The sequence below is a fragment of the Etheostoma spectabile genome, chromosome 12, assembly GCF_008692095.1.
Source record: "Etheostoma spectabile isolate EspeVRDwgs_2016 chromosome 12, UIUC_Espe_1.0, whole genome shotgun sequence".
NCBI lineage: Eukaryota > Metazoa > Chordata > Actinopteri > Perciformes > Percidae > Etheostoma > Etheostoma spectabile.
Window position 1 is genome coordinate 7,698,925 of NC_045744.1, and position 16,474 is coordinate 7,715,398.

At 39.4% G+C, this 16,474-nt stretch overlaps 3 protein-coding genes across 3 annotated transcripts; 1 reads left to right on the top strand and 2 right to left on the bottom strand.

Annotated features, from left to right (window-relative positions):
* Positions 1–2,091: 2,091 nt before the first annotated feature.
* hes6 (hes family bHLH transcription factor 6) lies at positions 2,092–5,618 on the bottom strand. Its single transcript, XM_032530742.1, has 4 exons — positions 3,768–5,618; positions 3,591–3,677; positions 3,360–3,441; positions 2,092–2,986 (listed from the first exon to the last, which is right to left on the bottom strand). Exons 1-4 carry the CDS (start codon positions 3,840–3,842, stop codon positions 2,589–2,591), a joined length of 642 nt encoding a protein of 213 aa, XP_032386633.1. The 5' UTR covers positions 3,843–5,618; the 3' UTR covers positions 2,092–2,588.
* Positions 5,619–5,841: 223 nt separating this feature from the next.
* Positions 5,842–10,621, top strand: itm2cb (integral membrane protein 2Cb). The gene is made up of 6 exons (XM_032530741.1): positions 5,842–6,108; positions 7,892–8,029; positions 8,168–8,359; positions 8,447–8,557; positions 8,727–8,877; positions 9,386–10,621. Exons 1-6 carry the CDS (start codon positions 6,022–6,024, stop codon positions 9,475–9,477), a joined length of 771 nt encoding a protein of 256 aa, XP_032386632.1. The 5' UTR covers positions 5,842–6,021; the 3' UTR covers positions 9,478–10,621.
* A 281-nt stretch (positions 10,622–10,902) lies between these two features.
* Positions 10,903–16,258, bottom strand: LOC116699589 (G-protein coupled receptor 55). Its single transcript, XM_032532256.1, has 3 exons — positions 16,229–16,258; positions 14,631–15,375; positions 10,903–13,295 (listed from the first exon to the last, which is right to left on the bottom strand). Exons 2-3 carry the CDS (start codon positions 15,357–15,359, stop codon positions 13,089–13,091), a joined length of 936 nt encoding a protein of 311 aa, XP_032388147.1. The 5' UTR covers positions 15,360–15,375; positions 16,229–16,258; the 3' UTR covers positions 10,903–13,088.
* Between the last annotated feature and the right edge of the window lie 216 nt (positions 16,259–16,474).

The window sequence follows — 16,474 nt, forward strand, 5'->3', positions numbered from 1 at the left end:
GCTTGACATGGTGAGGAGAGAATGGATTAAGGCATGAACTGAATGAAAGTATACCATCAAAATGGACCTATTTCAATGAGATTAACAGCTACTACAAATACATTTAAATGATAAATATGGGCATACTGTTAAAACATAAAATAAAATTTGAAATGTGTTCTTTTCCACCCTGAAGTCGTGATATTCACCTTCCCAATGCAAATGGCAGTCTGACCCGACCGCTGAAACAACAGCTGAGATGTAATCTTTCTCTGCAGACAGTCAGATCCTCCAGTCCACGGCTCAGCAGGCCGGATCAAAGCAACCCCTTTCCCCTATCTCCCCCTCCCCCTCCACTGTTCACACCTGAGCAAAATTACCAAACTGCCCTCCTGCAGAGGTCATTTGCACCTCTGGAGATTCGCAGATCCGGACCTAAGCGGACGGTAGCCTACCAAGTTCGTCATCCAGCCATGTCGTGTGAAATCTGCAGCGATGCAAGAAGAACTTGTTTTTAAAAGTAAAAATACGACTACTTCTACAGCGTAGGCCGAATAGCATATGTATTACTATTATCGTTGTTGATGCATGACCGTGTAGGCAGGATATGGTGCTCCAAAAGTCTCAAACTTCAAAGTAACTATTGCTATAAATGTAGTGTAATAAAACCCGCAAATTTTCGCCCTGAAATGTGAAGTGTTAGTAGGTTGTAAAGTGGCATAGCACGAAATGGACATACCCAACTAAAGTACAAGTATGTTGTAGCTAGTCAAGGTAAAGCTAATTTAAATGTATTCATATTGTTGCAGTTTCATCTATCTGCAAAGTAGCTACGTGATAACCAGCTGTCAGATAAATAATAGGCCTAGTGGATGAAAAAAATACTACCCCCCCCCCCCCCCGAAATGTAGCGGGGTGGAAGTAAACAGAAGCAGAAAATAGACACATAAAGTACCTCAGGCAGAATTAACTACAGCACTTGATTACTTACTTACCAACACTAGATATGTGTTATGCTAATTAGAAGAAGTAGTACTACTACTACTATAATCCCACACTCACTGTATTAATCATTTTCTTGTCATTTCACCAAAGATCCCTCTCAGTATGGGTAAGAAAGTGTAAGAAGTGACACTTGGACATCACAGGAACACTAGAGAAGCCTTCTGAAATGGATTAAGAGTGAGTTGAGGATTGCTGTCTTTTCTTATTTATTAGTTGTAGCAGCTGATGGTGCAGAGGCAGAACACTGACTGTGGCTCTCACCAGGACTACGGTTAATGTCTGAGGGTGCAGACACAAGCTTTTGTGTGGGAATTACCATGGAACTCTTATTAGGGATCAATGGTATGCACAGATTTTACAGGCAGAGAAATCAGAAAAGGTTTTTATTGCCACAATAATAATAATATTACATTGAATTTGTGTAGCACTTTTCAAGGACCCAAAGTTGCTTTCCAGGGCAAGGTAGAAAACAAAAACAAGGCTAAACAAAACAACACAAAACAAAACAAGATACAGGCACAGATGAAAAGGGAGAGGGCGTGGGGCTACGGATAGGCAGAGGTGAAGAGATGGGACTGGAAGATGGGGAGAGGTGCGGATTTCAATAAATACACTTTTGGGAAATTTATTGTGGCAGTACAACTTTTTATTATTAGTACATCTATACATTTGATTAGTCATATGTATTCAACTATTTGGCAAAGGACCACCATTGTATTGCCTTGCATACAAAGCACCATCTGCAGTATAATACAGTACAATGTGAAACTGATAACTCAACAGTGAGCCTATTTCCATGACTGGGCAAATTATTTTTCCCCATGTTATTTTAAAACTAACTTAAAAAAACTGAAGTCAAGTGAAGTTATAAAACCCATTTGTCAATTCTTCAACTAAGCCTATATAAGGAGTGAGTGGATTACTCATTTCACACCTCACAGACGCCTACGACATCTTGGGAGAGAGAGAGAGAGAATGTGCACACAAATGGTCCACAATTGCAGAGTAATAACTAATGTCTTCGAAACAGCCGTGGGTGGGTGGACAGTGGGATCCTTGTGTGTGAAGTGTAGCTTTTTTTAAAAGAAGTTGCACAAATAGAATTTTAAAGTCAAAAAGATATTTATTGAAAAGTTGAAACTTAGGCAAATCAGATGAGGTAGCCTACTAAACGTCGTTGGACACTTATAAATACAAGGTTAAAAACATCCTAAATACAAATAATTTACACACAACTAACAATACATTTCTAGTGGGGCAGCTATAACAGCCCAGTCATATTCAACAAGTAAATATTTACATATGCATTTACCCCTTCACTGAAGGCAGGGCCAAAACACTTCCAAATGAAGACCCTACAAGTCCCTGACCTCTGCAAAACAGATTTAATTACATATTTTATTTATTAAATACATTTAGTTTAATGGTAGTTCCCAAATAATTATACAAAGAGCTTCTCAGACGCTTTTCAATACGTTGCAGAGTTGTCATCTCAGCAGTGTTGTTGGCATGTACTGAGGCCTACTCCCTACAACATAACACAAAGCATTAAATCATCTAGCGTAAGTTAAAACATGCTATTCCTTTTTTTTTTTTTAAACAATCTACCATGGTCTCCACATTGACTTGGAGTAAGTTATGGAAGGCAAGCACAATACATCCTGGCTTTCAGCCTCCTCTGAAGAAGAAACATGACTTTGCTCTGAGTCCGTCTCATCCAGGTCAGAGCAGAGGTCATCGGTGGAGGTGGTGGAGGGGGCCGGGGACACTAGAGCCGTGTACATGCTCTCAGACGGGCACTCTGTCAACGTGTCCGGCAGCATCACCCGGAGGCGGTCTTCGTCGTTTAGGGGCATGCTCTCCAGAAGGTGGTTCAACAGCTCCGCGGATAATGTTGGGTCAATTCCCGGGCAGTTGGACACAAAAGTGTGAACGTCATGCATACACTGGATGTAGCCTGCAGCAAAACGCTCACAGGCCTCCCGGTTCACGGCGTCCACTTCTACGGAAAGATGAAATATAACAACCGTTAGCTCAGAAATGTGCTAAACTAAACTGCTAACTGACAGTTACAAACGTTGGGCTCTCTGTTCTGATTGGCTGAGCCACGGTCGAAGATGCACATGCGCACCAGTGGCCACAGCACAGTTAATTGGAATATTAGCTAAAGCACTAACCGCTATAACCCTTTTAACTCAATTTTGGGGTTAGTTTAAAATAACTATATTGTACGGCGGGAAAATGACATGTAGGCTAAATAATATGCTAGTTTAGGTTAATGGATTTTGGTGAAACATAAAATATTTAAGGAACTATTGCCTGCTGGCGTTGGCTACTCTAAAAGTAAACGTAGCAGTATATAATTTAACGGTTACCTTGAGCCCGGTTTTGCAGAATGCTCTCCACACGTTTCACTGTCATCTCCAGCACTTCGGCATTCTCCATCTTTGATTGCAACTGCAGCGGGTGACAAAAAAAGCGTAAGTAACAAGCGCTGGCAACACAAGCTAGCTGGCTAAACCAAATCGCCAATTTAGTTCATTTTGAAGAACAGCACTAGCTACGTAAACAAGGGCCTACAAATAAACATATAGCTAGTATCTTACGTCTGCATCCGCCACGAGAACTCTTAGTTCTTGTAAACTTTCATTGATGCGAGCCCTTCTTTTCTTCTCGACCAGAGGTTTCCTCATCTGCCAACAGTAAGGAACATGGAGTTAACGTTACTTTGAAATATCAGCCAAGTTAACACAAACATTGGTTTCAGGTGCACAGGCCCTTACCTTTCTGTCAGATTTGATTCCACTGCAGTTATCACCTCTGTCCGTTCCGTGTGTGTTGTTACTGATGGGGGCCATGTTGTTAAAGTTTAACCCAGGCGCTGCCAGAAACCCACTGGACTGGAGGTTGATGTGTAATCCAAAGAGCCGTTACAGTTTGTCAATGGGACAGATGGCCGGGCGATCCCAGCGGCCAACAAAGCTTGCAGAGAGACTGGGCTCCTTAATGCTGCTCCGAGGGGGCATGTACTAGGTATATATCACGGTTCATTTACATGTGAATGGGTGAAGTGGCAACGAGAGCAAGACACATCGAGTACGCGCTACGCTCGTACCCGCCAATCACTATTGAGCCATATCTTTTGTTTTGACTCCAACTTCAGTTTTTTTTGGTTCAGACCATAGACCGTTAATATTAATAATATCAATATTAATAATATCAATAATATACGGTCTATGGTTCAGACTCTGAACCATTGACTGTAAAAAAAAAAGAAGGTCTGGACCAACATAAAGATAAAATAACACCCACTTCTAAAATGAATTCAACCAGAAAGGGTTCAGCCAACGCTGAAACAAATATATTTTACCAATTAAACCATTGGGAATAATAAAGCGTTATCTTGGATAGAAATGCCAGACAACAACCACTCTAGATTTACCAAAAATAAAATATAGAAAGTCCTTTTACATCTGTTATTTCAGTATACCAAGCTCCTCCTGCAAAAACACTTCAACATTTACCCTTCAATGTTAACATTCTTAAGCACTCTCATTTAATGTCTTTCATCACTTTAGGCCATTAGCTGCTAATTCTCACATTGCATCATTAGTTAGCTGGGTCTATTTCATGCTTGATTGTGAGCCATCAGTCCATCTATGAAGACTAGTAGTGCTCCACTCCAACAACTAATGTGAATTGGCCGATATGAGCCATTTATCAAGTACATTACTCTCTTGTGTAAAGAGCTAGTAGCCTCTCGAAATGGACAAGGAGCCTGCCACAGTGCTGGCAGATAAAGCGACCATTCCTGCATTTGGAAAGTGTTATGACATGTTCTTATTGTCCATTCTGGTATAATTTGGATGTTGAGCTTTTCAGTCAATCGTATTGTTAAGTCATCGACTCAAACTCAACTGATTCTGAAGTTTGCTAAATTATCCAAGTTTAACACACTGTGTCTTATGGAAACACTTTCACGGCTATTCACATCTGGTGATGAAAATTTGCATGTGTTGTGTAATTTGCATTTTTAGGATAGACATGCTCTAGTACATAATATATAATTTGGTTTGCAGTGATCCGCTGTTACAGCCATGGTTAACAGCTTTATTATTTCAGTAATGTTACACTGCTGATAGTCTGGCCACGGTGTTAAGCAGGTGGTCATAAGGATTTTGTTAGTTTAGTTAAAGAAAAAATAAATAATTACATCTGATGATTTATCTATAGCATTTCGAAGTTGTATTCATGAAATTGGACTTTAGTTTAGAGTTTGTAAAAAAGAAAAATTATCTACAGCCCTTATAACCTGCAGTGACTTATTTTTGAAGTGTAAAATTTTCTTTAAGGTTTTATAACAGGTGTATACTATACTAAATGCTCAAATTACATTATAGGCTACTGTATTACTCAACCAAGGCACACATGCTGTTGCACACATTGTACAGAACACAGTGTCCTGTATTGCACTGTATGCATTACATGGCCTGTTGATAACACTGCCATTAGGATCAGTAGTAGTCACCTCGAGTTAACTTTATTGCATTCTAGTAGCTTAGAAACATCCCTACATTACCTTTAAAACATCCCTACATTTCCGGATAGTGTTGAAACTTGATGGTAGAGAAACGCAGCTTTAAATAAAATACGGAAACACTACCATATCGGGTACTTGCCTTCAGAATAAGGGCATGTTGCAGTTTAATTTTAACAAACGGAAGATAAAACAGTTTGTTTTAACCCTAAACTGATTTAAACATTTACCTATAAGTATTTGTTTACCAAAGCCCACAAGCAGTGTATTAGGTTTTAAATGTAAACGTTGTAGCCGGACTTGGACTCTTATTTTGACAGCGGCGGGGCGGCTTTTCCTTCAGTCCCACACTGTGCTCGTTCGTCAGAGAAGACGCTCTACTGAGGTCACTGAGCCCCGGGGGCGAGACTGCTACGCCGCTATATAATCTTCCTTGCTCAGTCGAAGAAACCAGCGCACCAAATCAGCTGACGAGATAAACGTACACTGAACAAGCAAACATGGTGAAGATCACTTTCAAGACAGTTTCGGCGCAGAAACCCGAAAAAGAGATCGATGGAGACAAGATCATTATACCTCAGGCTCACGTGAGTTTGCACACTTTGTTTTTCTTTGTTTGTTTTAGTGTTGAGACATTTGTCCTGTGTCCCACTAATTTACAGCATTAGTACTCCTTTTACATAGGCTGTAGCTAAATGGATTAACAATAATCTCTTTGTTCTTAGCTGTAATGTTGGATTTGTCTGTCCATGCATCATCATGTCACTTTATGGGATTATATGTTTCTAACTGAATGGTTAAAAATCACTTCACATACTGCAGTTTATTATATTGTTTTAGCTAGTGCAGTTACTACAGGACACTATTTCTGACATAAAAAACTTATTGTGCTATAATCTTGTAATAACATGGGAAAAGACCATCAATTGCAGACCATCCCAGCCTGGGGATGTTGACATTACGTCACCTTGTTTGGCCACTGCGAGGACACACTGCAGATGGCTGTCCTGTATGTGCCTTCAGCAGAATATGACACCATTATTCTATATGGTTCATATGTATTATAAGTGTATAATGGATTTTCTCAGAATGCGCAGTAGGCGATCAAATAGCCTCAGTTTTTCCATTGATGCATAATTAGAAGGTTTCCCCCGTTTTTGTCGAAATAAGAAAACAACAGAGCTGTTAGATGCGGTCACTGCACCAGTTAGTGACATCACAAGGTGTTATACCACATGGATCCTGCAGGTTGTGCCTGACTATTGTGTGTTTTATTGGTATATAAACAGTGGGCATGATGTAAAGGCCGTTGAGCTTTTTTATTTATCAAAATTGACATTGTACAGGCAGGAATTAAAATATGTACAAATGCAATTTTTTTTTTCTCTAGTTTTAGCTATTCCCGTATCCTATGAGTAGAATCCTGCGGGGCTACTAATTAGATTTGAGCATTTGAGGGGGGTTCAGAAAGGAAATGACCATCTCATTGTGTTACAATGGCAACTGATTCCCTGAAATTCATCTGCAACATGTCAGATCCCGAGACCCAAGTCCTTAGTTTTCAGGCTGCAAACCTCAAACACAGGGCTCAGTCAGTGTTAATATTTTGAACCGAATAAAACTGTCCTTTAATGTTGATTGATGGATCAATAGATTTCCCCCCAACACACTACACAATGATTATTACCACTTTATGACGCATCCACCACTTAGGCAAACACATTTTTTCATTTGTTAGTTACGTCAACAGAAGAATAAGACATGATCTAAAAGGCTATGTGGATTCTGATTGGCTGCGATAGTAGGATAGGCATCAGAGCCAATGTGTGTAGATCTATTAATATGTCCACCTCTGCTGAGGGACTCCACGCAATTTTTCTCGCTTTAACTCCCACTGAGGGTGCTAGGAAACTAACAAATATGGAGCGTGGAAGTAGGCCTCCAAGAATAGACCCAGACGGCCACGTGCCAGCATCTTCATCAGAGCCTGGCACAATCTGTTCTCCCTGCTTCCGCTCTCCATAGCAACAGTAGTAGGGAGATTGCAGCAGATTGACTGAGAGACTGTGGGTGGGCATCTGGCATGTTTCATTCCAGTCCGTCCTACGTCTACCAGATCTCCTTGCCTGACTAACGACGTTAGAATAACCTCTGTTACGATTTGGACTTTGTACAGGAACACACCGCCATGTGAGAGAACTTACATAATTTCCACTGATACACCATAAAACTAGATATGATTAATTTCAAGTTAACTACTAAGCTATGTTCCTAATATTTTGCCCAAATCCTCTACCACAATCTCTTGGCTAACTAGCTGACTTTTCATTGTTGTTTTGTCCTCAAACCAAACTGCTTTTCTCTTTACAGGAGCAGCAGGTTCTTCCTGTCAGGCCTAAGAAGCCTTTTCCAACCGGTCTCTGCTGCCTCACCTTTGGCCTGGTGGTCTTCATGTCAGGACTGGTGCTGGCCTCTATCTACGTCTATCGCTACTACTTTATACCTCAGGTAAGTTCACTCTACCTCCCTTTTCCTACCTTATATCCTAACCTAGTGCCACAGAATGTTGAATGAACACAAATATAAACAAAAATACTACCTAAAATAACTGTCACATGCTAACTCAGCTCTGTTGTGCCCCATTAGCAGATCCCAGAAGACAGCTTGTTCCACTGCCGGGTTCTCTACGAGGACTCTGTGTATGCTCCTTTGAGGGGCCGGCAAGAACTCGAGGAGAATGTTGGCATCTACCTTGACGACAACTACGAGCAGATCAGTGTACCTGTGCCACACTTTGGAGGCAGTGACCCCGCTGACATCATCCACGACTTTCAGAGGGTAGGTTAATGCATCCATATGTTCACTGTTTTTTTTCTCCAGGTGTTTCATTAAAGGTTTTAACATTTTCATTTTAATTGATTCCAGGGCCTCACAGCTTATCATGACATTGCTTTGGACAAATGCTACGTCACTGAGCTGAACACAACCTTGGTGATGCCTCCACGGAACCTGTGGGAGTTGCTTGTCAATGTCAAGGTGAGGCACTCAGTACATGTGCTGCTGATGTCACTCTTGAAGCGATTGTAAAAGCATTGTTAGAGATGAATGGCTGTCGGAGAAAGTGAAGAACTGCATATTCCCATCTTCATCTGCAATGTTCCTCCCACAGACAAATGAGTGATTCATTTGTGTTCTTTTGCCACAGAGAGGGACGTACCTTCCACAGACGTACATCGTTCAGGAGGAGATGATGGTGACAGGGAGGGTGAGGAACATGAGGCAGCTTGGCCCCTTCATCCACAGACTCTGCTACGGCAAAGAAACCTACCGCCTCAGACGTCGCAACCAGCACAGGCGTAAGCTATATGAGATGCTAAAAAATGAGTGATGGATCACATCCGCTTATGTATCACCCTCTTTCACACCAACACTTGTGAGATGTTGAGTCATGTGGCAGTGCATAAAAGAAAATACAATCAGAACCAAATAGGGGCCCGCAGTGTAAAATCCTTCTGTAACAGCCTGGCAGCCTGATTATCATGTCAGTGTTTGCATGTGGGTGCAGCCTGGGAACTTCCTGCTAAGTGAGTCACTGGTTGTGCAGTGGACACATCCACACACTGTGGAGGAGGTAGTGATGCGCTTTAGTGATATCTCTGTCGTTGCTGCCTTTGATTGGCGTGAGAGACACGATGCAACAGAGTTTGCCTGAGGACATAAATGGATGTGATTTGCAAAAAGGTTGTGATTGGATTTATCACTGCTCCATCAACATGGACAGGAGTAGGCCTTGTAGCAGTAAAAGAAATATAAACACTACAAAGTGAACAGATTTTTTTAAACGTGTCTTCCTGTCTCTTTCAGGTATTGAGAGGCGTGAGACAAAGAGGTGCCACAGCATTCGTCACTTCGAGAACACTTTTGTGGTTGAGACCGTCATCTGCGACAGGGTCTGAATCTGAGGCGGAAATCACAGCCATCATACTCTGAAGCCAGTTTCAAACCATACCTCTTGAATTATTTAGGCTTTTAATTGCACTTTAAGAGCAAGTATTTGTCCCAACAGTTTGAATGTTTGTTTGTTTTCTTAAGTTGAAAATGCTCTATTATTGTTCATGTACAATGTTATTGTCTTTTTTATTCAGACAGTCTGTATATGTGGATGATGTTATAAATGTGTTTTGGATATATCTGTACCGTGTCAAGCTGTGCATAAGATGTTAATGTGTGTCAGTTTTTGACATTTACATCAGACGGCTTGATTTAATTTAATTTTACACTTGTCATTATTTGTATTAATTATTTAGTAACCCAGTGCACTGTGTGTGATGGTAAGCATACTTAAAAACTGCTTGCATGGTACACTATGTTGTAATTATTTTCTTGTTTGTTCTTTTATTTTGTTTGAATGTCAGAAAATGGCAAAACATACCTCATATAGTTTAGACGTTTCTTTGCTGGTTTGTATTATTGATTGGTGTATATAACTGATTGTTCCTAAGCAATATATACTGTAAATTGATTTTCTTCTGGATTTCATATTGTTACATGCATAGATTTTTATCTAAAATCAACTTGTTTTGTGAACGATTTCTTTAAGGTTTGTCTCTTTATTTACTTTGGAATCACACTTTCCTACTCCTTGGATATAATGGCTTTAGACTGTAATTAGTAGCAGTGCTTTAGAGGGATAGAAGGAACCAAAGTCTGCAGTCAGCAATGCTATGCTTAGTGTCAATGATGTATGAACTATTTAGAAGGAATGTTTTTTTAGTTTAGATCACCTTCTGGAGATAACAAAGGCTAAAACTCATTTTGTCTTGCTCTTCCTCCTCTTCACTTGGATTTTGCCTGTTTTAGCTCTCACCAGTTCCCACTCCTTCCTACCTTGGCATTATAATCCCTACAATGTTAATTTGTCCCAATTTGAAAAAAAAATTTGGGGTGTCTTTCTAATGTACAACCTGGAGCAAATAAATCTTTGTTGAGAGAAATGTGTGAAATGTGCGCATATTTCCTCGTCCTGGTTACCTTATTTCTTTGTACAGTCAATTTTTCTTGTAATATCTTGCTGCTTTGAGAATAAATGATACATTAACATTTTTTGTCTTTTGAATGTTCATCAGCAACAGGTTCATTTAAATAATACACATCATGAATGGGCTAATTATGGAGGTAGAATAATTGGAGTGTTTCCTAACAACATTGTGTGTAAATATTGCATAAAGGGAAACAAACACTATCCCAGCTAGTACAGACATAATATAACTGGAACTAACAAAGCCCTGATCAGTTCCGTTTCTGTTGGACATGCTACACATTTTAATGTGTTGCTTCCTGTGGATTAATTTTTAGAATAGAAAACTGCAGTGTCATTGTGGTGAATGTGACACACATCACAAGATGAATTGCTTGTGGAAAGCTTTATTTCACTTCCAAATGGAAGAGGAAGATTTGGTGTCATGTCATGCAAATTGTTGAGAAAAGTTCAGTAAAGTAATTTCTGTAATTTTCTTCAAGCTTCAGAACAGACAGTCATAGAATTAAAGCATATGGTATAAACAAATAACATTGAAACTCAGCAAAGATGAGGCTTGTGCAAAATGAAAGCATCGAAACAAGTAATGCAAGTTAAGAAAACATGAGTTTGATGTCTTGTTTCTGGTTTTGGAAGAGGTATTTGATACAATAAAAATTAATACAGTAAATCCTCTTATTGAGACTTAAGAACACCTTCCACTGAAGGTGACTTTGTTCAACATGAGCAAAATAAGACAGAGAGCGGCCCAATGGTACTGCATGTACCACTTTCCATTTGAGTTTAGCTTTGACTACATTCACATAAATCAAATGTCAAAACAGTCTAATGATCTTAGTACACAGGTGAGGTCAGTAACAGTTTTTAACAATTTAATACTATTGCTATATATATATTGTGGTATTGTGGTAAGTCTAAGGAAGTTGTTTGATAAACACACAGACAGTCAATTTGCATTCCTATAACGTTCAGCAGACCTTTTCAGTTATTTGCTTCCTCATTCATATCAGGACAACGAAATGAAATGGGTTAGAATTATTGCCCCCTGAACATTATTTGAGTATACATTAATAAGGTCGGAGATACATTTAAAATTTGTCACTCAGCCTCAGGCTTTATTTCTATAATAATTTACAGGATGGATACATAAATGTAACTGAAATTCTAAAAGAATAATCAGGTCAGAATTCCCAGAATGTATGGGTTCAAATATATTTCTGATGCTATATTTCTTATTAATGACAATAGATGTAGTTACCTGTATTACAAGTCAGTAATATTTCTTAACAAGTTACAATCTGCCAAAGAACCAAACTAAGAAAAAGTTCACGTACAATGTTATAGTCTTTGTTATTCAGACAGTCTGTATATGTGGATGATATTATAAATGTGTTTTGGATATATCTGTACCGCGTCAAGCTGTGCATAAGATGTTAATGTGTGTCAGTTTTTGGACATTTACATCAGACAGCTTGATTTAATTTTATTTTAAGTGTAAATATAGTATTATTCCCCCCTGAACATTATTTGAGTATACAGTACATTAATAGATAGATGTAGTTATCTGTATTACAAGTCAGTAATATTTCTTAACAAGTCACAATCTGCCAAAGAACCAAACTAAGAAAAAGTCAACAATTAAGAAAACAATAAAATGATTTAAGTATCAGTTAAAGTATATAAAAAGATATTTTGTCATCAAGCTATAGTTATTATAAATAAATTATCAATTCAATTACTTAATATGTTTTTAGATCTCAACTGGTCGGTGTCTTGATTTATTCATATACTAAGTAAGTGAATACTTTAATACATAGGTTTAATTTTACTTAATTATTGACTTGTTTCAAGTTGACTTTTTATGTAAATCTGCATTTTATATGAGCAACATAAATTAAACCTATTATTGTTATTATAGTTAGCTGTGTCTTATAAGAAGTTTCGCAATTTACTAACTGTATCTTGTGAATCAAAGTGTGGCAAAGTGTATCAGCACTGATCTTACATGCGCCTTTGACTTGACTTCTTGAGTTTATACAGTAGACTGCAAAGCTCTGCAATGAGCTGCTGGTGCCCAGTTTCACTACTTTGACATTTTTTGTACCCCACATCAGATTCTCAGTGTGCAGAACTGGACAACCTGAAAGGGCCTTAATCCATCTCACAAGTTTATCCACAAATCATTGCAGAAAGAAGTCACATTGTGGCTTGTTGCAGCCTACCTTTTGAGTATCAGAGCTCTCTGAGGTTACACAGGCATCTAAGGGGCTTCCTGTCACTGGACCAAATTATGTGTCAGATTGTCAGAGCCTTTCCTCAACCCTCACTCTCAAGCACTGTTGTTAGTTGAGATTGCACTCTGACCCGTTACTCTTAGTGCATGTTGCACTTGCTAATCAGCTACTGGAAACAATACTGGCTCTTTTTTAGTTTCACTGGCCTGCTAAAACTCAAGATAACAGATGTCATATTTACTACCATGCATCCAATGAGGACAAATATATGTTTTACCTTGTTTTGTCTTTATGTTCAGACCGATGAAGTGCTGAAGGTGGCTCTTCTTTGGCTGGTCATTGATATCCTGAAGGTGTGTTTGGGGCTCCTCACCTCATGAGCAATGAAGTAGTAGCACAGAGCGTCCAGACAGCAGGTAATGTTGGACAGACACATAGCTATTTGTATATAAAGGCTAATCCTGATCTTGTTGCCGCAGTCTTGAATCATTCCTTGGTGTACCTGGAATTAGGTCACACATGGAGGACAGAGAAACATTAGTTGAGCATCCTGCCTACATGAATGAAAAGACTAGAGACAACCCAGCATTGTGAACTCTGGGCCTACTGTGGTTTTGCATGTTACTTTCATGCATGGTTAATCTCTTTGCACATTTTCTGTACTTGCTAAAACAGTCTGCCAGGTCGACGTCAGTGAGTAGTTTGATTACATTTTTTTTTAAATGTATTTCTCGGTTGCAGGGTCTTTTATAATTCTACACAACCTTTTGTGGTTACAATAGAATGGTCATAGATGTTTAATACTAAAGTACAATGAACAGTACAAATGCTTCACCACAAGTGACTTTCTCTGCTTCCGTGCACATATTTTTTTTAACATTTAAATTGAAGAATGATTATATGATAAAACCATAAACCTATTAGTTTATCATTTCTCTACCCAAACTTGGTATTTAAAAAAACTACAAAATATGTCAGTGTTTTTAAAACCCTGGTTACAGCCTTGCTCCTAATGGCTGTAGCTACTAGATAAAAAGGAAGTAGATAGTTTCATTTAGTATAAAAACAAAGTAGGAAGCGTAACTTTTGACTGCAATGTAACACATAGTATTCTCAAGTAATTTAGTCTTGCATTGCGTAACCTATCTCCCCAGCGCTGTGTCAGCACTGGAGAATGGTCTGGCTACACCGCTTGTCAATTGTGGGAGAGAGGCAAAAAACGCCCTGACTTGTTTTTATTTCTTTAAACCAATAACAACAGTCTTGAGCGGTGCAAAGACCCTGTTACAGTGTCAGTGCCCTGCAAAATAGATTGTTTGCTAGTGTAACAGGAGGGACCTCCAACATGTGAGAGACGCGCCGGATGTAAGGCTTTATCCCAGCAGTGTACATTCGTTGAGCCAACATGGAGCAGAAGTCCTTAAAGTTGTCCAAAAAAAGGAAATTTATACATCTACAGTTTCACTGTTCTGCTGATGAAGATTGTGTTGGGATTAAAAGCTCTACAGCTACTAAATGGACTGTGAGGTGAGATTGTTTTCAACTTTATTAATCTATTTTAAAGTAATTCACTCTTTTCACTTTATTGTAAAGTTTGTATGTATAGTTACACATAGCCTTCTACTTTTACGACAAATTTAGTAAAATGACAGACTGGTTTAACACGAATGAAATATTCTTGCAAATAAGCAGAGATGCTAAGCACTATTAACCTGCCACACAGGTGCCACAAATGCCCACAGCATTTATATAGCCGAAACTAATTTGCAATGCCCGTCACTAGATAGGCCCACTTTAGAGTTCAGTTTACTAGAGATGAACTTGCAGTTTCTCTTACCAGGAACTGCAGGAGGATGCCCAGGTGGCTGGGGGTAAAAGGCAGCAGGAAGGCACTCAGACTGCTGTAGATGATCTTCACACAGGCCCGGCTCTGGGGACTGTGCTGGCCAGACCGCTGAAGTGCCCAGATGGTCCGCACCGAACAGTAAACCACTACCAGTGCAGGCACCAGGAACCCAAACACCTGCAGACAGATGATCACCGGAGGGCTCCAGCCTTTCTCTGAAAATTGGTGGAAACAGTGAAAGTCCCCCTTCCCGGCCTCTCTGAAGCGATAGATGATTGGAAAGATCACTGCCAGCACCAGCACCCAGACCACGATGCATGTCCACAGAGCTGCTTTGGGTGAACGCAGTTGCTTGGCTTTGAACGGGTGACAGATAGCCACCCATCGGTCCACAGCTATACACATGATGGTGTAGATGCTGCCATATATCCCAACAAAATACTGGCTTTCCAAGATCGAACAGAGAGGTTGGAGGTTAGCAGGCCAGGGGTGAGTGTTGGCGTGCATTTTGAAGGGAAGAGGGAAGAGGAGAAGCAGGTCCATCAAAGCCAAGCTGGTCATGTAGATAGTTGACTCTGTCCATTTCCGCAGAAAGAAGCAGAACACTAAGAGCGCTGCAACATTGAGAATCAGACCAGTGAGGAAGATGGGCAGGTATATGGCCAGCTCCAAATATTTCATCAGGTTGTCCACCCCTTCAAATGAACAGTTGCTTGTCATGGTGTCACTGCCGCTGCTGTAGTGGAAATAGTGTAATACAATTTGAGTTTAACAGCTCTGTAAGGATTTCAAACTGAATATGTCTTTCCTGTCATTCTTCGTTCCCACACAGAAACACTTATGTGCAATGCCATGTGAAACCTCTCAGTTGTGTGTGGGTTTAGTTGCAGTGAACTTGTTTTTGTATCTGCGTTTTGATGTAAAGGCCAAATCATATCAGTTTCAATCACATGCTCACAATAAGTCAGGTATAATTTAGTAATTGGTGAATTATTTTGACTTTTAATTAAATCTAGATTTGAATGAATTTAGTGTGATCTTGACTCGGCTGTTTGACTTATTCAATGCTTTAATCAAACACTAATAAAGACTACAGTACCATGAGGATCTGAGGGTTTAGTGATATAAACCCAATTTAATACAAAGAATCAGGTCTTTGGTAGAACCTGGAGTTAATCTACGTCACTGGAGGGAAATGTGAGCTTGTTAGAGCTATTACTATTATTAACTATTAAAAATGTTTTGTCAAAGAAAAAACTAAAATATGTCTCTGAGCTCTGTGTCCATATATCTAGAAGAAAATTCAAAATAAATCCATCAGACAAATCGCATTTTAAAACTCACGTAACATTTGCAGCCATATAAACAGTATATTGTTGGCTCATTCAAGTGATCAAGATCAAGGTTTTTCTTATTAGATGAGTGCTGTTCCCATTAAAAATGAATCATCGGAAATATTTTGCAATTCCTTTATACTCGCTTATTACTTGTGCCACACACGTTTGACTCCTCATTAACATTAACTGCAACACTTAACCTGGCACTTTCTTAGGGATCTTGTACAGAGGAAAATGTAGTTGCCGTCTTACCTCACGGATGTCAGTCCCTCAGTCAAATGTTCGGTGTGTCTGTCTGTGTGTCAGACACACTTCTGCATTCTATGCCTTTGTTGTGTCATCACCACTTCCTGAGTCATGCCCCATATCATGTGTTCGTTTTCAGATGTATGTTAGAGCTATATGTTCAAATCAAGGCAGAGGAACTCGTCCAGCAAGTCTTCATTTTATATACATGACTTGTAAAAAATACAGTCATGCATGATCAATGCAAATGGC

Coding starts and splice junctions, on each gene's coding strand:
- hes6 (XM_032530742.1), bottom strand. CDS start 3,842: ATGGCCCCCATCAGTAACAACACACACGGAACGGACAGAGGTGATAAC. Junction 3,678..3,767: donor GAATCAAATCTGACAGAAAG/GTAAGGGCCTGT, acceptor TACTGTTGGCAG/ATGAGGAAACCTCTGGTCGA. Junction 2,987..3,359: donor TCTGCAAAACCGGGCTCAAG/GTAACCGTTAAA, acceptor ATCTTTCCGTAG/AAGTGGACGCCGTGAACCGG.
- itm2cb (XM_032530741.1), top strand. CDS start 6,022: ATGGTGAAGATCACTTTCAAGACAGTTTCGGCGCAGAAACCCGAAAAA. Junction 6,109..7,891: donor TCATTATACCTCAGGCTCAC/GTGAGTTTGCAC, acceptor TTCTCTTTACAG/GAGCAGCAGGTTCTTCCTGT. Junction 8,360..8,446: donor TCATCCACGACTTTCAGAGG/GTAGGTTAATGC, acceptor AATTGATTCCAG/GGCCTCACAGCTTATCATGA.
- LOC116699589 (XM_032532256.1), bottom strand. CDS start 15,359: ATGACAAGCAACTGTTCATTTGAAGGGGTGGACAACCTGATGAAATAT. Junction 13,296..14,630: donor GCATCCTCCTGCAGTTCCTG/GTAAGAGAAACT, acceptor ACCTAATTCCAG/GTACACCAAGGAATGATTCA.